Below are 16,662 nucleotides of genomic sequence, written 5' to 3'. Positions count from 1 at the left end.
TGCTCAGGAGGGGGTCTCAAAATAGGTGTTTACTATGACCTCTCTCCACTGATGGCCTCAGGCGATGGAGAACTGAGGGCCACAGAGCAGAGTGGAGTGGCCAGAACTGAAGAAGAGTCCTGGTCTTGCTTCTACATGCACCCACTGGTCAGGGAGCCCCTGGCAACCTTGGCATTTCTTCCTGGGCCTACACACCAGGCTTCTGAATTATTCAGTGATCAGATTTAATTTCTAATGATCACACACACACACACACACACACACGCCCTGAACCCTACAATGTGAAGGGCCTTCAAGCTGTAATTTGTAGCAAGAGGACTCTCCCTGCCCTCAGAACAATGTGTAGCTGTTTGGGGAGGGGGCAGTTAGCTCCTGGCCCAGGTGTGCTGATGACCTGAAAAGATGAGGCAGGTGCAGTACCACGGGAGGGAAAACAAAGAAATCGTCCAGTGACATGAGGAAGAAGGCAAGCAGTGGTTCCCAGACCTTCCAAAAGACCTCCTCCTGCAGGAAGCCAGGGTCTCAGAACTCAGCAGCACTGGAAGGGCCTCTGAGCTCACCCAGCCCACCCTCCTACGTTTACAAGCATGGAGACCTAGCAGGAGAGAGGAGAGGAGTCACGTAAGGTCATACAAGGAGTCTGTGGAAGATTTGCACTGCCTCCACATTCTTCAGAAGACCTGGGGACAATTCTTCCTCCTGTCTTCCACCTCAACAGCAAAGGCCTGTCTTCCCTGCCATGGGACTGGGCAACGTACTCAGGATATGAAGTCATGTAGGAACATCTCTGAGTTCATAAACGTCTCCTGTTCATAAATATCCAACTGAAGACTCAAGCTTCCACGGCTCCCAAAATAGCTTTGGATCCCAGCACAGGCATTTCCAAGAACAAATTTTTATCATTTTAAGAATTCTGTGAAAGCAGAGAATTCTCTAGCTTTATGGATCCTTACCCCAGAGAGCTCCCTATATCCTGGTCATACACTGTGCCCTGATCCTAGCCACAGACATTGGACGTAGTAGACTGGTCTGATCTCCAGATAAGGTGTCTCTTGCGATTTACTGTCTAACATGGTGCCCAATATGGTTGATTACAGTTATGGTCAGTTTCATTTCAATTCATTTTGACACAATAGTAGATTACTCTCTCATGCCACCCCTCCCCCCAGCACTTTTCTTTAAAGGGGATTTCTTGCCTGTAGATAATCTTGGGATTGACTCTTCAACATACATTTCAGGGCTAGATGAATACTCTCAGCCAATCAATTCAATCCCCTTGACCACTGATTGGCTCAGAGATGAGAAGTCCTAAGCCAATAGGTGTCCATAAGGCCTAAGGAGAGATTATGGCTTCTAGAAAGGGAATCCAGTCTCTCTGTTCCACTACGAGTCTGTTACCACCAAACATGTCACCCCAGCTGCTGCTGAAGCCTTCCAGTGCATCAAGGGACACGAGTCTCAGGCAGAAGCCCCATTAGGGGTGGCAGAGGAAAGAGAGTCTGGGCCTGCTGATGTCACCGGGCCACTGAACCAACCAGACCTGAAGCCAGCTCTGCTTCCTCCCTGCAAGATGATACCCACAGAGTTTAAAACACTTCATGATGGGAAGTTTGTTATCTGCAGATTGAAACCCTTCTTCACCTGCTGCACCCTACTATGGAGGGGCTGGCGGCCCCACTCCCCACTTTGGGGAGATCCAGTCTTGCCTGGGCCAGGCAGAACAGCTAAGCATGTTGCCCCTCGCCCATGGGAGTGTTGCCTCTTCGAGGCAGGGGTTCCCCATCTCCAGCAAGACAAGCACAGACCCAGATAATTACATGAAATGCCATTGGAAGAGCTGTCGTTAATTTTGATGGCAATAAAGGGCCTTGCCAGCACGTTAAGCTAATTTCCTGAAAGCACTAGGAGGAAGGTTGTGGACTGGATCCCAGATTATTAATAATGTCGAGCTTCATTTGAACCGTTTAGGAAATTCTTCCCAGTTGCCTCCAGCAAACTGCCACCGGTTGCTACTTCCCTCTGAAATCCACAGCCTTCCCAAATGCAAATGTGGATTTTTTGTTGTTGTCGGTTTCCCCTGGAAAATAATTAAAGTCACAGTGCCCAATAAATACTTAAACAGATTGTGGTTTTAATTAAAAACCTTCCACCAGGGCTGCAGCTGCAGGTCTCTCTTTCCAAAAAGGCACACTGGTGACAGCTACAAGCGTGAGAATCTGAGTTTCAGTATTCTGATTGTTGCCTATGCCATGGAGGGTGGGGCAGGGAGGGAGTAAGGAGAGGCATGTGGGGGCAGGGCCAAGGTCCTTCTCCCTGTGGGGGAGGCAGGACACAAGGAACCTCTCATCATATCTGTACCCAATTCTGGAAGGTAATAATAATGGCTAATTCTGGTTGTTGTTAAAAAAATAATAATTCCTTCCCGAGCACTAAGTGCCAAGTACTGGGTGCTTTGCGTGCATTGACTCACTGAATCCTCACAGCAACCTGATAAAATACTCTTATTTATGATCTTTTTCTCCCTGAGGCACAGAGAGGCTATGTAACTTGGCAAAGGTCACACAGCTAGTACCTGGTGGAGTCTGATGCTAAAACCCTTCCTCCTAAACACTCCATTGAGTGTGTACGAGGGGAGGGAGAGATGGACGGGTTGGGGTGGGGGTACTATCCTAAACTGGCACTGGCTTCCCGGAAGGGTGAGCTTTCTGCTGGAAATTAGAAAAGAAAGCAGCTTCTTAGGGAGAGAGGTGGGAACACTATAAAGGTGTGTTGGGAGGCCGGGGGACAAAGTGCAGAGCTGCAAGGTGGGAGCCGTGAGTGTTACAGAGATCTTGTGGGAGTGCAGCTGTGGGACGGATCTCCTGAGCCTGCTGCCAAGCATTGAGAATTTGATGCCCATCTAATGACTTTCCGAGGCCCTTCCCACATCCCTAAAATCACCCACGTGCCAGTCGCCAACTGAATCGTTCGCACAATGTTGTATGTCAGGAACTTTTCATTAAGCATCTATGACTTCCGATTTCACAGGGGTTTTTTTCCCCCATCTTAGAGCCAACAGATTTTCATTTTCAAGATCTCGACATTTTAGGTTCCTGACAATCAGAAGACTTAAGGGCTGTGTTCTAGAACCCTCCTACAGGTCTCAAAGAGAAAGGGCTCACCCCGCCCGGGATGGGTGGGTGGGTCGGTTGTTGGTGAGGGAGGCACACAGGAAGGTTTCCTCCCAGGAGGGTCTATTCGTTCAGCCGGCATTCTGAGGGTGTCTATTGTGCCCTGGGTGCAGGGAACACAATGGGGTGCGAAGCGGGGGCTGTGGCGGTGTTGGGCAGAGGAGAGGAATTTGCAGATTCCTGAGACGCAGACTGGGTGGGCGTGAGAAGGAAAGGTTCTGTGCCTTGGGTAAGGGGCCCCCAGCCAGTTGGACCTCGGACAGGGACAGCGCAGGGCTTAGGGCGGCGCTCCAGCCTCCGGCTACCACTGCCCCAGCCTCTGCGCCCGACAAGCGGGGTCCAGCAGGGGGCGCTCACGAACCGGGCCTTGGACTGAAACCTTGAGTCCACCACACAGCCGCGGGAACCACTGTGAGGGTCCACTGGGTTTCCACCCGCCCCACCCTCCAGACCGTTCGGGTCGGAGAAGTCGAAGTTAGAAGTCAGTCCGCAAAAATCTTCCCGGAGCCACAGCCCTCGGCTCCTGCGTCTGCCTAAGTTCTGGACCCCAGCCTGGTCAAAAAGCCTGAGTCCGGATTTCCCAGATTCCGATTCTGGGACACCCCCTCCTCCCTCCAACTCTGGCGGCTTAGAACCTTGAATCTCTTTTCTTCCCTCACCTACGTTCACGCACCTGATTAGGTGCCTGTTTCTTTAACGATCAAAGACGTGGGCGGCGGCGGGGGTGGTGTGTTCGCTCTCGGCTCCCATGCCCCTCAGTAACTGTACCGTTATTAACATTATAGACATCAGACCTGCTCCTGCGCGCCCTGGCGGCGCGGGGCGAAACGTGCGGTGCTCTCCCAGCTGAGCCCGGAGGCTGATCCTGGAGTCGTGGCTCCCATCCCAGGCCTGGGCGGACTCTGCCAGGGCAGGCACTGGGCGCTCCGGGGTCGAAGGCGGGGGTAAGGGTTGTCTTCTCCACACCCCCCGGGGCCGGCTGGGGGAACAAAAGCGCTTGCTGAAGAGTGGGCGGGTGTCGCAGGGACCCCTGGGAGTCTGAGCTCTCTTCTGGGTGGCGACCACATCCTTAGCCGCCGTCTTGGCCCCGGGAGCCCTGTGTCCCTGCCGAATTCCCCAGGCTTCTGCATCCCCGGCAAGTGAGCCTAGAAAAAGGGGGTCTTACTTGGCCCGCGGGCCCGGGAGGTTCCCGGGACGCTGGGGGGGGGGGGGCGGGTCCCTGCGGGCCTGGGAAGCTCTCCGCAGAGAATGAGCGAGCCCATTCTCCCTTCTACTCCCCAGCCCTGTCTTCTAGTACATCAGCGCTTCCAAGTTGTCCCTCGCCCGCCTGCCTACCTTTCCGCCTCCCAGACGACGGCAAAAAGAACCAGAAAAAAGGTGAAAACTGGGTGGAGGGTCCACAAGCTGTGCGCCTCCCCGCCCGAGCCTCGGTCCCAGCCTCTCTGGTCGGCGCCCCTCCCCCGCGCCCAGGGAAGTCTCCAGGACCGACGACTCAGGACCTGACTGTCCATCCTTGCAACTGGTCCCTCACCTCCCAGACCCCTCTTCCAGCACCGAGACTCGCGGAAACGCCCCCCACCCAGCGTTCTCATTACGCACCCCCCCCCGCACACCCCCCCCCGCCCTTGCTCCGCGGACAAAGAGGCTATACCAGACCCGCCGACCGCGCCACTCCCTGGCCCAGCCTCAGGGACTCATTCGCAGACTAGGGGGCTGCTTGCGCTGTCCCACTGCAGAGTCGAGGTGCGCTCAGCGTTCCACCCTCCTTGAAGACACCATCCCTCTCAGGGCGTCCCTGTGCCCCCTCCCCCAGTTCGTCTGTGGGGACCACAGGCCCAGGCAGGTGGAGTGAAGTTCTGGGTTCTCAATTCTGGTCGGAAGGAAAGAAAGGTGCTGGTCCCAGCCCGCTGGGCCGCCTGCAGCGACCGCAGGAGTAGGAGAGAGGGAGGGATGCAGAGCGTGCGAGCGCAGGTCGGTTCATATTTAATTTACAAAAGATCCTCGGAATGAGTCGAATAGTCTCTTCAGCTGCAGCGCTCCCCGTCCGTCTCTCTTCCCCCACTTCCCCAGCTCATTAAAATGCTCAACACTCAAATCGGAAGATTGATCTCCGCAGAGGCCCCAAACCCGGGCCATCGACCCACCGGCCAGAGAATCCCCCGGTCCCGGGTGAGGGCTTGGGGGCCGTGCGTGCCCCGAGAGAGCTCTATGTCTACGGGAAAGGACGGGGGAAGGGAGGAGGCTTTGGGGGAGGGTGTCTCCTGGAGCCAGTATCCCCTTCAGGATTCTGGCCGGCAACTCTGTCTCTGGGGCTGCAATGGGCAGTGAAGGAGAGTTTTAGCCAAATGCCTCGACATTCCTGTGCCTCCACCTCCTCCTCGCTTAAAGAAATGTCGGGGTTTCGCCAGAGACAGGGAGCGGGAGTCGGGAACAGCAAGTATTCGAATCTGCCGAGGCCGGCTGTTGTGTAAGGGTGTGAGACATGCTGGCGGTGGCGGGCCGCGGAGGCTCTGGGGGCTAAGTGTGTGGGGTTGACCGTGTGTTTGCTGGTGAGGCTGTGAAGGCGTTGGCGAGGGAGGGACAGTGAGAGAGATGCTCCGGCCTTAAGTTCCCAGCCCACACTGCTCTGGAGGAGCTGACGTTTTGTAACCATCCCTGTGCTGTTGTCTGCCGCAGCCCCGGGGCCCCATTTTCCCGGAGCTGGCAAGATCCGAGGGTGAGGCACTTGGGTGCGCCCAGGCCGTCCCACTGGGGAGGCGCACCCACCGCACCCGGGAACGCGCACAGGCGGCTCATTGGGCTATGGGCTTCAAGCGCTGGTTTAGCTACAAAACAAAAACAAAAGCAAAAAACAAAAAACGAGACTTAAAAGAGTATGGCTTAAGAGGCTGGCCAGGGCGGCGGTGGGCTGGGGTCCAGACGTTTCTTTTCCGGGCGCCTCGCGGGGTCGTGCGCTCGCCTGTCTTCGGGTTGGACTGGTGGGGGGCAGGGGAGACCATCTACCCAGATCCTAGCAAAAATAGCAGGGAGGGTGAGACGCTCTGCTAACACTATCAATTATGCATCGTGTTGAACGTGGCTTCGGGGAGGAGGCTGGTAGTGGGGAGGGGGGTGCGGGAAGGAAGGGTTCGCGGGAGCCGGCTGCGCACAGCGCAGCAGGTCCTACTTCAGGTCGGTCTGTGCCACAGCCGGCATTTGCAAAAAGAGTTTAAAGGCAAAGACACGCCCCCCCCCTTCAGTCGTGCGCTTTGCCTTCCCCCAAATTCCTCAAAGATGGTTTGTCTCACGTGCTGCGGGGCGTAAAAGCGGCTCTCGTTCAATTAGCAGCGAAGCTCCCCGGCCCTGGCGGGACCCGCGCGTGAGGGTGAGTGAGCGTGAAAGTGTGTGCGTGCACAGAAGGGAGAAAATGGTGAGTGTCCCGAGTGAAGGTGTGCCTTTGAAAATGTGTGTGAACGTCAGGAGGCCTCAACACATTGACTCGGTTATTATTACATGATGATGGATAATTCTACCATGTGAAGGTCAACTGTGCGGACGGTGTGAAGGTCTGTGTGTGTCTGTATCAATGTGTTTGAACGTGGTGGGGGGAGGATGGCGATGTGATTAGGCATAGTGACAACGTCTACAGATGTGTAAATACGGAGGGACGGGACGTGGGGTATGGGTGTGCGTTGAACTGGAAAGAGCCCAGATGAGGGCGGTGAGTGTGGGGGGGCGCCCCTTGAGCCCAACGTGTCTCAGCCTCGGGGAGAGCCTCTACGGCTTTAACAAATGTGGATGATGCGGGAGGTGGGAGAGGCTGTGCGCGTCCCTGCCGCGCCGGGAGCGCGCGCGGACTCTCTTCAGTCTGCAGCCAGCCAGACGTGGGGGGAACAGACGCGGAAGGAAAAGCTGAAGCGGGACCTAAGGGCTAGGGAGGTCTCCATACTTACCTGTCCCTTTCTCTGCCCCTCCCTGTCTTTTCCACAGCCAGCAACAGATGTGGAAAGCGCCCTTGGGCAGTGTCCTGGCTCGGAGACCTCAAGTCTGGAGAAGGGGCTGCAGCCCCAGGGCAGTGCGCGGAGAGTCAGCGAGCAGCGGGTAAGCCGCGGGACCGCCCCACAACCTCAACCCAGGGTTATGGTACCCACCTGGGTTACCATAACCCGCTGGAGCTTTGGGGGGGGGGATACGGAGGGGTGGGGAGGGGCCCTCCCCCAGGAGCGAAGGCAGCGTGAGGGAACCCGGGTTCCCAAAGATGGGCTTGTGGGAGGGGCTCTGCCCAACCTGCTGGGAGTTCTAGGTGGGAGCGGGAATGCTCCCCTAAAGCGCGTTTGTGTGGCTGGGTATAAGGTTTTAGGGGGCAGTGAGGGGGAGGGGCGGGGTTGAGGTGTGCTAGCTTCGTGGAGCCGTAGAAAAGGGACAGAATCCTGCACGATGACCTGTCCGTTGAGGACTCCTGTACCCTCTGGGAGCTGCCTGGGCTCCTCCGTGATGGGAGGGGGTATTCTTTGAATCTTTAGTGACATCCTCCTCAATGCTCCAGGTTCATGCATGGGGAAGGACCTCCTTCCTCAGACAGAAGTTGACACAGCAACCTTGGTCCTCCCCTCGAGGGAGCTGCAGCCCAGGGCAGGCTGTTTCAGTATAGGGGGATGGGTGGCTAGGAGCCTACTGCCCCAGTCCCGCCTGCCTCCCTCCCACCTCAAGTTCTCTATCTGCTGGGATTTCTGTCTCAGTGGAGGGCTTTTGTGCATGCGCAAGCGAACGCCTGTGCTGCCTGTGAGCGGGTGGGTTCGTGTGAGGACTTGTGTCCTTGTGTCTGTCAGCTCACACAATGAACAGGAAAGCACCGCGACGGAGAACCCTGTCCGGATGCTAGGTTCAGCTGAAAGAACAATGAGGTCTCCAGGGTATAGTGTGTCCATGTCTGGGTGTCGTTGTGTTTGTGTGCTAGAAAATGTGCTGTGAACCTCTAAACCCCTGCAGAAGTTGCAAGTTTGGTGGCGTGCCCACGCTGTGTTTGTGGTGTTGTGTGAATGTATGGGCGCGTGTGCGAACGCGGTGAGTGGGACAAAGAGCTTGAGGAAAGACAACAGGCCACAGACAGAAATACTTTTTCTGTGTACCCTTGTCACGGAGTTAAACGAAGGCTTAGAAACATACCTGCGGGTCAGGGCAGAGCCCAGAGCAGACAGGGGAGCGGCTGAGTCTCTGGAGTGCCAGACTGAATGGGTAGGTGGGGGTGGGGGGTAGGGGTCGAGGCACAAGTCCGCTAGAAATGGAAGTCAGGTCCCGAGAGCATGCATTGAATCCTGAGACTTTTATTGCGCCCCAACTCGTGTCCAAGAGAGACTCTTGGGCACAGAGAAGGTTCCTGGGGCCCCAGGGTCTGCCCCAGAGGGACTTTTGCGGAGGCAGAGCTTAATAGAGAGAGGGAGGCTGGATCTCAAAAGTCACCTTCTCCCCTCTTTCTCCAGCTTCCATCCGCAGGATCCGCGATGGTGCCCTTGTGGGCTCTGTGGCTGGCCTGGGCTCTGCTAGGAGTGGCCAGAGCGTGCCCAGAGCCGTGCGCCTGCGTGGACAAGTACGCGCACCAGTTCGCAGACTGCGCCTACAAGGAGTTGCATGAGGTGCCGGAAGGACTGCCGGCCAACGTGACCACGTTGAGTCTGTCGGCCAACAAGATCACCGTGCTGCGGCGCGGGGCCTTCGCCGACGTCACGCAAGTCACGTCGTTGTGGCTAGCGCACAATGAGGTGCGCACGGTGGAGCCCGGCTCTCTGGCAGTGCTGAGCCAGCTCAAGAACCTCGACCTAAGCCACAACCTCATATCCAGCTTCCCGTGGAGCGACCTTCGTAATCTGAGTGCGCTGCAGCTGCTTAAAATGAACCACAATCGTTTGGGCTCGCTGCCCCGGGATGCGCTCGGTGCGCTGCCCGACCTGCGCTCCCTGCGCATCAACAACAACCGGCTGCGTACCCTGGCTCCTGGCACCTTCGACGCGTTAAGCGCACTGTCCCATCTCCAACTCTATCACAACCCCTTCCACTGCGGTTGCAGCCTTGTGTGGCTGCAAGCCTGGGCCGCAAGCACCAGGGTCTCCTTACCAGAGCCCGACTCCATTGCGTGTGCCTCGCCTCCCGCGCTGCAGGGGGTGCCTGTGCACCGCCTTCCCGCCCTATCCTGTGTACCACCCAGCGTGCGTCTGAGTGCTGAGCCCCCGCCCGAGGCACCGGGCAGCCCCTTGCCCGCCGGCCTGGCGCTCATGCTACACTGCGTCGCTGAAGGACACCCCACACCCCGCCTGCAATGGCAACTTCAGATCCCGGGTGGCACCATAGTCTTAGAGCCTCCTGTCCTGAGTGGGGAGGACAACGCAGATGGGGCCGATGACGGGGAGGAGGAAGGAGATGGGGATGGGCCCACGCAGATGGAGGCCCCAACCCCGACTCCAGCACCCGCTTGGCCCGCGCCCCCAGCCAACCCACGTTTCCTGGCCCTCACAAACGGTTCCCTGTTGGTGCCCCTCCTGAGTGCCAAGGAAGCAGGCATCTACACCTGCCGAGCCCACAATGAGCTGGGGGCCAACTCCACCTCACTACGCGTGGCAGTGGCGGCTGCCGGGCCCCCAAAGCACGCTCCTGGCGCCGGGGGAGACTCTGTAGGGCAGGCCCCTACTTCTGAACGCAAGTCCACAGCCAAAGGCCGGGGCAACAGCGTTCTACCCTCCAAGCCCGAGGGCAAAATCAAAGGCCAAGGCCTAGCCCGGGTTAGCATCCTCGGGGAAACGGAGGCGGGGCCGGAGCAGGAGGAGGAGGAGGCAGATGAGGGAGAGGAAGCAGAAGACCAGATCTCTGCGGATCCGGCGGAGGAGCAACGCTGTGGCCACGGGGACCCCTCGCGGTACGTGTCCAACCACGCATTCAACCAGAGCGCAGAGCTCAAGCAGCACGTCTTTGAGCTGGGTGTCATCGCGCTGGACGTGGCGGAGCGCGAGGCTCGGGTGCAGCTGACGCCGCTGGCGGCGCGCTGGGGATCTGGGCCTGGCGGGACTGGGGCGGCCGGGCGGCCGGGGCGGCGGCCGCTGCGCCTGCTCTACCTGTGCCCAGCTGGGGGTGGCGCAGCAGTGCAGTGGTCGCGCGTGGAGGAGGGCGTCAACGCCTATTGGTTCCGCGGCCTACGGCCTGGTACTAACTACTCAGTGTGTTTGGCGCTAGCCGGGGAGGCTTGCCACGTGCAAGTGGTGTTTGCCACTAAGAAGGAATTGCCCTCGCTGCTGGTTATCGTGGCGGTGAGCGTATTCCTCCTGGTGCTGGCCACCGTGCCCCTGCTGGGCGCCGCCTGCTGCCACCTTTTGGCCAAACACCCCGGTAAGCCCTATCGTCTTATACTGCGGCCACAGGCCCCAGACCCCATGGAGAAACGCATCGCCGCCGACTTTGACCCACGTGCCTCCTACCTCGAGTCCGAGAAAAGCTACCCGGCAGGCGGCGAGGCAGACGTCGTGGAGCCAGAAGAGGCTCCCGGGGAGGGCCTCGACGAAGACGCGGAGCAAGGGGACCCAGGTGGGGACCTGCAGAGGGAGGAGAGTCTGGCGGCCTGCTCTTTGGTGGAGTCCCAGTCCAAGGCCAACCAAGAGGAGTTTGAGGCGGGCTCTGAGTACAGTGATCGGCTGCCCCTGGGCGCCGAGGCAGTCAACATCGCCCAGGAAATTAATGGCAATTACAGGCAGACGGCAGGCTGAATCCCCAGCCCCACCGGCCTGCCCATTCCCATCCCCCACCTTGGGTGCCTGGGAGAAGAAGCCTAGGGCTGGCAGGATGTACGCCCACCACCCCACCCGCAACCTTCGCTTACTCCGCCCCTTTACCAGCCCCGACCTTCATTACTGGGGACTTCGAGAGGGGTGTGGGATGACTGCACCAGTTCCCAGCCACCCATTATCATCATTGTCTTTGAGGGCTCAATTCCCCTCCACGGCAAGCACAGTTACTCACTCTCCTCTCTCCCTGTAATGCACCACCCGCTGACCGGGAAGCGGAATCCACGCCTCTCCATTCCCACCCTAATTGTTATCTGCGATATCTGCTCTGCAGCCTGCCCCCACGGTAGGCTCTGGAACCAGAGGAAACAGAGGAGACCACGGAAATATCTGGTGGTAATGCCGTGGTGTGGGGTCAGCCAGGGATCCGCAGCAGATGTTCCTTGCGTGGAGTGCTGTAGGGTCCCACCTGGACCCCTACTCCAACATTTCTGGGGTGCACGTCCCAGAAGCCAGGAATCCGTGGCAACTCCCTAGTTTTAGTTTCAAAGTCCCCTTGTGGCTGGGAAACAAACCCTTCTGTCCCCCCACTCCCAATCCGCTTCTAATCAACTGGAGCCAAGCCCGGTGCCTGGGGCGCCTTTCAGCTCCGCGCTCCGATTTTCATATTTTCGTAGGGTTTTTTTTGTTTGTTTGTTTGTTTTGTTTTGTTTTCTCAAAGACAGCGACGCTCCGGGTCCGGTGCTAACACCCCCTTCCCAGCCTCTAGGAAAATTGGATGTGTGTGAGGGGGTAGAGCAGGGAATCCGTTTTCTCTCTCCGGCTCTCCTAACTTAAAGCGCCGAGGAACGGCGCTCCCTTTTAACGCAGAGAGCGTGGGCTTGGTCCTGGGTGAATTTCGTTGTGGGTGACTTGGGGTTTCCGGAGTTCAAGCACTCCACAGCTGGGGTTCCGCTGCTGCACGTGGCCCAGACCTCCGTTCGAGGTGCGCTGGGGGCAAAGGAAGCCAAGTGCGGTCTTCCCGGGCCGGGTTTCGTGCAAGGGCTTGCGCCCTGGTTCGCACAAAGCCTGCGCGTGACGGTGCCTCGGGATCCGGATGGAGAAAAGCCCCTGGGTTCTCGCGTCTTCCCGCCCCGCCCCTCCTTCCACGAGAACAGTATTTGCCTGGCGTGTAGTCCTAGACGAGCGTGCTCTGTAGGAGAAGTCTGTATTCTGTAAAGTGTGATCGTGTAGTGTAGGGGGGCGGGCGGGCAGGCAGGTGGGCGGGGAGGGAGGGGGCGGGAGGGTGGACGAGGCGCGGCGACTGGGGCGGGGTCCTTTTTTTATTCTTGGAGGTGAACGTCGGGATTGTGATGGGGGGTGGATTCGGTCGTCGGGACCTGCCAGTCCTTCGCGAAGCGCAGCACAAGTGCGGCCCGGGGCGGAGTAGCTCCCCCACCCCGGAGCCCGCGCCCTTTTCTAAAGGCGTCTGTATGTAAACAGTCAATAAAACAATCGATTTGATCTGGGCTTGGTGAGTCTTTGTGGGGGGGGGGGGGCAGAGGAAGGAAGCCTGGGGGATGCTGGAGGAAACCGCAGTAGGAGGGAGCCCCCAGGATCCTCCCATTGGGATCCTTTGTGTGAGTTCGTGTTGCTTGGACTGTCCTGTAATTTTGCCAGGTGTTTACACCCGGCACCCGCTCCTTCTTAGTGCCTCCAACTCCGAGCGGCAGGGGGCGAAACCACGTGGGCTTGAGGAGGTTGGAAATGAGTGGGAGAGGTTTCAGGGAGGGTGGGGGTGGTCCCCACAGACGGAACGACAGTTCAGGGGTGCGTGTGTGTGGGGGGGGTGCGCCTGAGTGTGTTGTGTAGCTGCCAAATACTCCTTGGGTTGACATAGTCGCTATGATGGGGTGTGGCGCTGTGTGTGTGTGTGTGTGTGTGTAGACTGCCTCGTTTCTGTTTCAACTCCAGTCCCTCTGTTCTCTGAGAAGCCAGTGGGGGAATTCACAGGGGCATGTGCGCATGGCCAAGCGTGTGCCTGTGTGTGTGTGTGTGTGTGTGTTTTATGTTTGGAAGGTGCTCAGTGAATGATGGACAACTGACAAGGTCTGTGAGTCTCTTGGGGTGAGTGGAGGTGAGTAGAATCTGGTTGATTGAATCCTCCTAGAAGTGAGGCTTCTTGTGTTGAGGAGAACAGGAGAAAGAAATGGCAGGAGCCAGAGCGGGAGCTGTGGTCCTGACCAGCCTCTGGTGCCTGGGTTGGGCTGGCTGTGAGTTCCAGCTGAATCCCCCAGCAGAATAGGGAGTGGCCAGGAAGGGAGGTGTAAGAAAAGGCATAAAAATAGGGGAGCAGATCGAGATTTTGTCCCTACTCTTCAGCTTCCAGTTTCTTCTTCCTCACCCGGACAGTGAGTATTAAGACTTCCTAATGGGACCAGTGCAGGTTGGGGACTGGGCCCATGTCCAAACACCCAGCCTCCTATCCTAGCCTGTCTCCTGGCAAAGACGGCAGCTGGGATTCTTCCCAGGGCTGGAGCCTCGGTTCCCTGCTCAGACCAGCAAACCTGTGTCCAAGAAAAAGTCCCTTCTGAGAGTCACAGTTCCATTTTGCCCCTGCAGCTCACCTCACTGTTGGGGACACAGCTCAGAAATATCATCTTGTATTATAAAAGCTTTGTTTTGCTTGAAAATGCTGCCTTTGAGCAGGGGGCAGGGACTGGCTCAATTTTTGTAACTGGTTCAGGAATCCACCCACATGACTGCATTGGGCAGAGGCCTGGCTGGGCTTGTGAGTGTTTAGCAGTTCGGGCCTAACCCAGTTCTCTGGTCATGGGTATAGAGGGAGAGGGGAATGAAGGGATCCTTCCTGTCCTCCCTAAGGATTAGGGGTTTTGCTGGAGACCCCCTAGAACCCTGAGTGCCCCAGGTGGATAGGCAGAGTTCTGAGAGTTCTTCCCCTCCTTTGTCCTGGGCCAGTCTTCCTAATGGACGGACACCCACAGCTGAGCTAGCCTAGTGCTGTCAGGGCAAAGCCAGGCCCAAAGGCTCAGGTCCCGGGACGGGACTAGGCGGGTGCTGGAGGTGGAGGACCAGGGTGCCATGACACACTGTTGACTGTCCACTGGGATACCAGTCCCCTCTGGCTCTTACCAGCTTCTGTGCAAATGGAGGATTGGCACGTACCCAGAATGTTCTCCAGCCTCTGGCCTTCCTTCCTATCTCTTTTTTAATTTTATTCTTTCATTTCCTCCCCTTCTCTTCTCTCTCTTTTCTTTTTCTTTCTGCATCTGCCTTATTTCTTCGTTGAAGACTCTCTTAAAGGCCCAGGGTTGGAAGGAACCCTGAAGCCTTGCCCAGCAGAGACGTCATTCCTTCCTCAGGTGTTTTAGGAGCTCCATCGTGCTTACCCAGTGCTGGGTGTGGTGTCTAGATGGGGTGTTTGTTCAGATCAGATGAGGGTCCTCAAACATGCGGTAAGGATTGGGTGGAAGCCAGTGCCAGGACGGGAGGGAAAGAATTCACCTGAGGCAGAACAAAGGAGACAGAAGCTTATTGAATCCACCCAAGGGAGCGGAGAGCAGACCCCAGAGGAGCAGCTATCTGCAACTTAGGCAGTGGGCAGGGGCTGTCTTTAAGAGGGGGAAGGTGAGCAGGTATGGTAACTATGGAATTTGCCTTTTTTGGTATCTGGGCCTGGTTGTAAGCAGCCCATTGTTCAGGGAGGGCCTCTGGATATTTTGAGTTGGGTCCCCTGTATTCAGCCAGGGGGTCTCTGTGGGCCCTTTCTATATTCCATTGTTCAAGGCTATTTTCCTGCACAATGGGGAGCTCACTCTTGCTCTCTCCCCCCAAGTAACAGACTGTTGAGCAATATAAAGGTCACATCTCCGGGAGATCCCGCAGAGGTCTGCTGGTGAGTACCACCTCCATCCCTCACTCCAGGGCTGTAAAGCTTTCCATTCAATGCAGATTTTTTTTCACGTCTCCAGGTCCTGTGCCAGCTTAGCTCTCTCTCTTGTGTATTTTGTCGTGAATCCAGTGGGTTAGGAGTTCGTGTGTGTGTGTGTGTGTGTGTGTGTGTGTGTTGTATGCGCGTATCGAGGGGACCTGGAAAATGCTCAGAGAATGCAATATGACAGCGGTAACCTTGGAACTCAGAGCAATTTATCAGGAGCAGTAATTCTCTGAGCTACAGAAACCAGATGCCCAGGATGTGGCCTTGAATCAGATTGGAAACCTGTCTGCAGGAAGGTGATTTGAAAGGAGTGCCCTCCTGCCGCACCCCCCCACCAAGTGTCTCCTAAAGATCAGCAGGAATGAGAACCATCATGAAGATCATTAGGGAAAGTCCATTATACAAAATGACAAAGGGACACAGGGCTTCTTTGAGAAAGAAGCATCTGGAACAGACACCCCCCCACCCCCCCAAGCTCCCCACCCCCGCCAGCCGCCCCATGCTTCCTGATCTTGTGTTTGGAATGCAGCCCCCCACCCATGACACTGGAATAACAACCACAAGTAAAGCTAACATTTCTAAAGATTACTCAAATCAGTAAATGTTTGGACAGCTAATCCCTGGAGTTGAGGCTAATCTTGATTTTCCCTCCTTGATCGCAGGGCAGAACATTTTGGTAGGGAAAGGAAAGGGGATGGCATCTTGCTACAAGGTTCTTGCCCCAGATTCATTCATATCAGAGCCCCAGTTATGGTATACTCCACGGGGAAAGAAGGAGTCTCTGCCCAACAAAGAGACATCATCCGCAGAGAAAGAATGATGATGTCTGAGAAACTGAGAGAAACTGGAGGGCCTTTACCTTTCAGGCATGAGGTGCATTTTCTACCGAAAAACCCAACCTCAGGGACTAGGACCTAAGAAAGGCCCCAAGTAGAGACCCTAAATTGTGAAATCTGACCTAACAAATACCTTTACCTTGTAAATTGCCCACATGAAGATATTGACAAGAGCAATTCTGTTGGAAGATAGGGGATGGGGCAAGCAGAGCCATTTCAGCTGTGATGTGTCAATTAATTGATTGCATTTGTAACACACCCACCTACACATATGTGTTCAATGACAAGATTTTGCCTTAGGACTTGGTAGAGAATTATGCACTGAAAATGGAAGGTCTGCTGTGACTGGCATATAAAAGAGATTGAATTAGAAAATGTCTTGCAGTATTAGCATTTAATTCTAAATATGGCCAGTTTTCCTAATGAGACTTGATATGGATTTTTTAAAAAACCATCCAGAGACCCCATGATGAGCAGAAAATAAAACCAACTCGTGGGGTTAAATCAGTTGGAAAGACTTTGTACCATTCCTTGGTTGAGCAAGTAATTTAGGTAATTTGAGGATGATATGATTTTTTAAATTGTGCTAATTGCTCATGCTTTGTCTGGACATGTGAACGTAAATTTAATAATTAAGTTTTGGTCCACATGGAATAAGGAAAATAAATGTTTATATTTTTATCAACTGTTTATGGCTTAAACATGTCCCCCTGTGTATTAAGAGTTAATTTGGTTTTGGTAAATTAGATGCACTTTCTCTTAGCAACACTCTAGCAAACTGGTCCTTAAATTGAGTCTAAAAGCCATTCGAGGCGTCCAGCCATTTGAGAGAAAAACTGCCACAATCATAAACATCAGAGAGGAACTTGGTAAGAATTGATCAGTGTTTAAATAGGGAAAGAATGGGAGTGGATAATTAATTATCAATGCTTTTTTTTAGTAAAAGTGACTTTTGTGTATTTAGACAGGCTAAA

The 16,662-nt window shown here is 55.7% G+C and overlaps 1 protein-coding gene across 13 annotated transcripts; it reads left to right on the top strand.

Annotated features, from left to right (window-relative positions):
* Nucleotides 1–3,942: 3,942 nt before the first annotated feature.
* On the top strand, nucleotides 3,943–12,418 carry ISLR2 (immunoglobulin superfamily containing leucine rich repeat 2). 13 transcript variants are annotated; one of them, XM_032342480.1, is made up of 4 exons: nucleotides 3,943–4,114; nucleotides 4,452–4,547; nucleotides 7,140–7,250; nucleotides 8,630–12,418. In XM_032342480.1, the coding sequence occupies exon 4, from the start codon at nucleotides 8,651–8,653 to the stop codon at nucleotides 10,895–10,897; it is 2,247 nt and encodes a 748-aa protein (XP_032198371.1). In that variant the 5' UTR covers nucleotides 3,943–4,114; nucleotides 4,452–4,547; nucleotides 7,140–7,250; nucleotides 8,630–8,650; the 3' UTR covers nucleotides 10,898–12,418. The 13 variants fall into 13 exon arrangements, with proteins under 13 accessions (XP_032198371.1, XP_032198373.1, XP_032198372.1 ...); XM_032342481.1 differs by lacking the exon at nucleotides 3,943–4,114 and adding an exon at nucleotides 4,190–4,309; XM_032342482.1 differs by lacking the exon at nucleotides 4,452–4,547.
* The last annotated feature ends 4,244 nt before the right edge of the window (nucleotides 12,419–16,662 follow it).

The sequence above is a fragment of the Mustela erminea genome, chromosome 5 (assembly GCF_009829155.1).
Source record: "Mustela erminea isolate mMusErm1 chromosome 5, mMusErm1.Pri, whole genome shotgun sequence".
NCBI classification, from domain to species: Eukaryota; Metazoa; Chordata; class Mammalia; order Carnivora; family Mustelidae; genus Mustela; species Mustela erminea.
This window is presented reverse-complemented; position numbering and strand designations above follow the sequence as displayed.

Bases quoted from the DNA above. Each gene is read 5' to 3' on its own strand.
- ISLR2 (XM_032342473.1), top strand. From the start codon at position 6,942: ATGTGGATGATGCGGGAGGTGGGAGAGGCTGTGCGCGTCCCTGCCGCG. The intron at 7,251-8,629 runs GTAAGCCGCGGG...CTCTTTCTCCAG, and splicing joins GGAGAGTCAGCGAGCAGCGG to CTTCCATCCGCAGGATCCGC.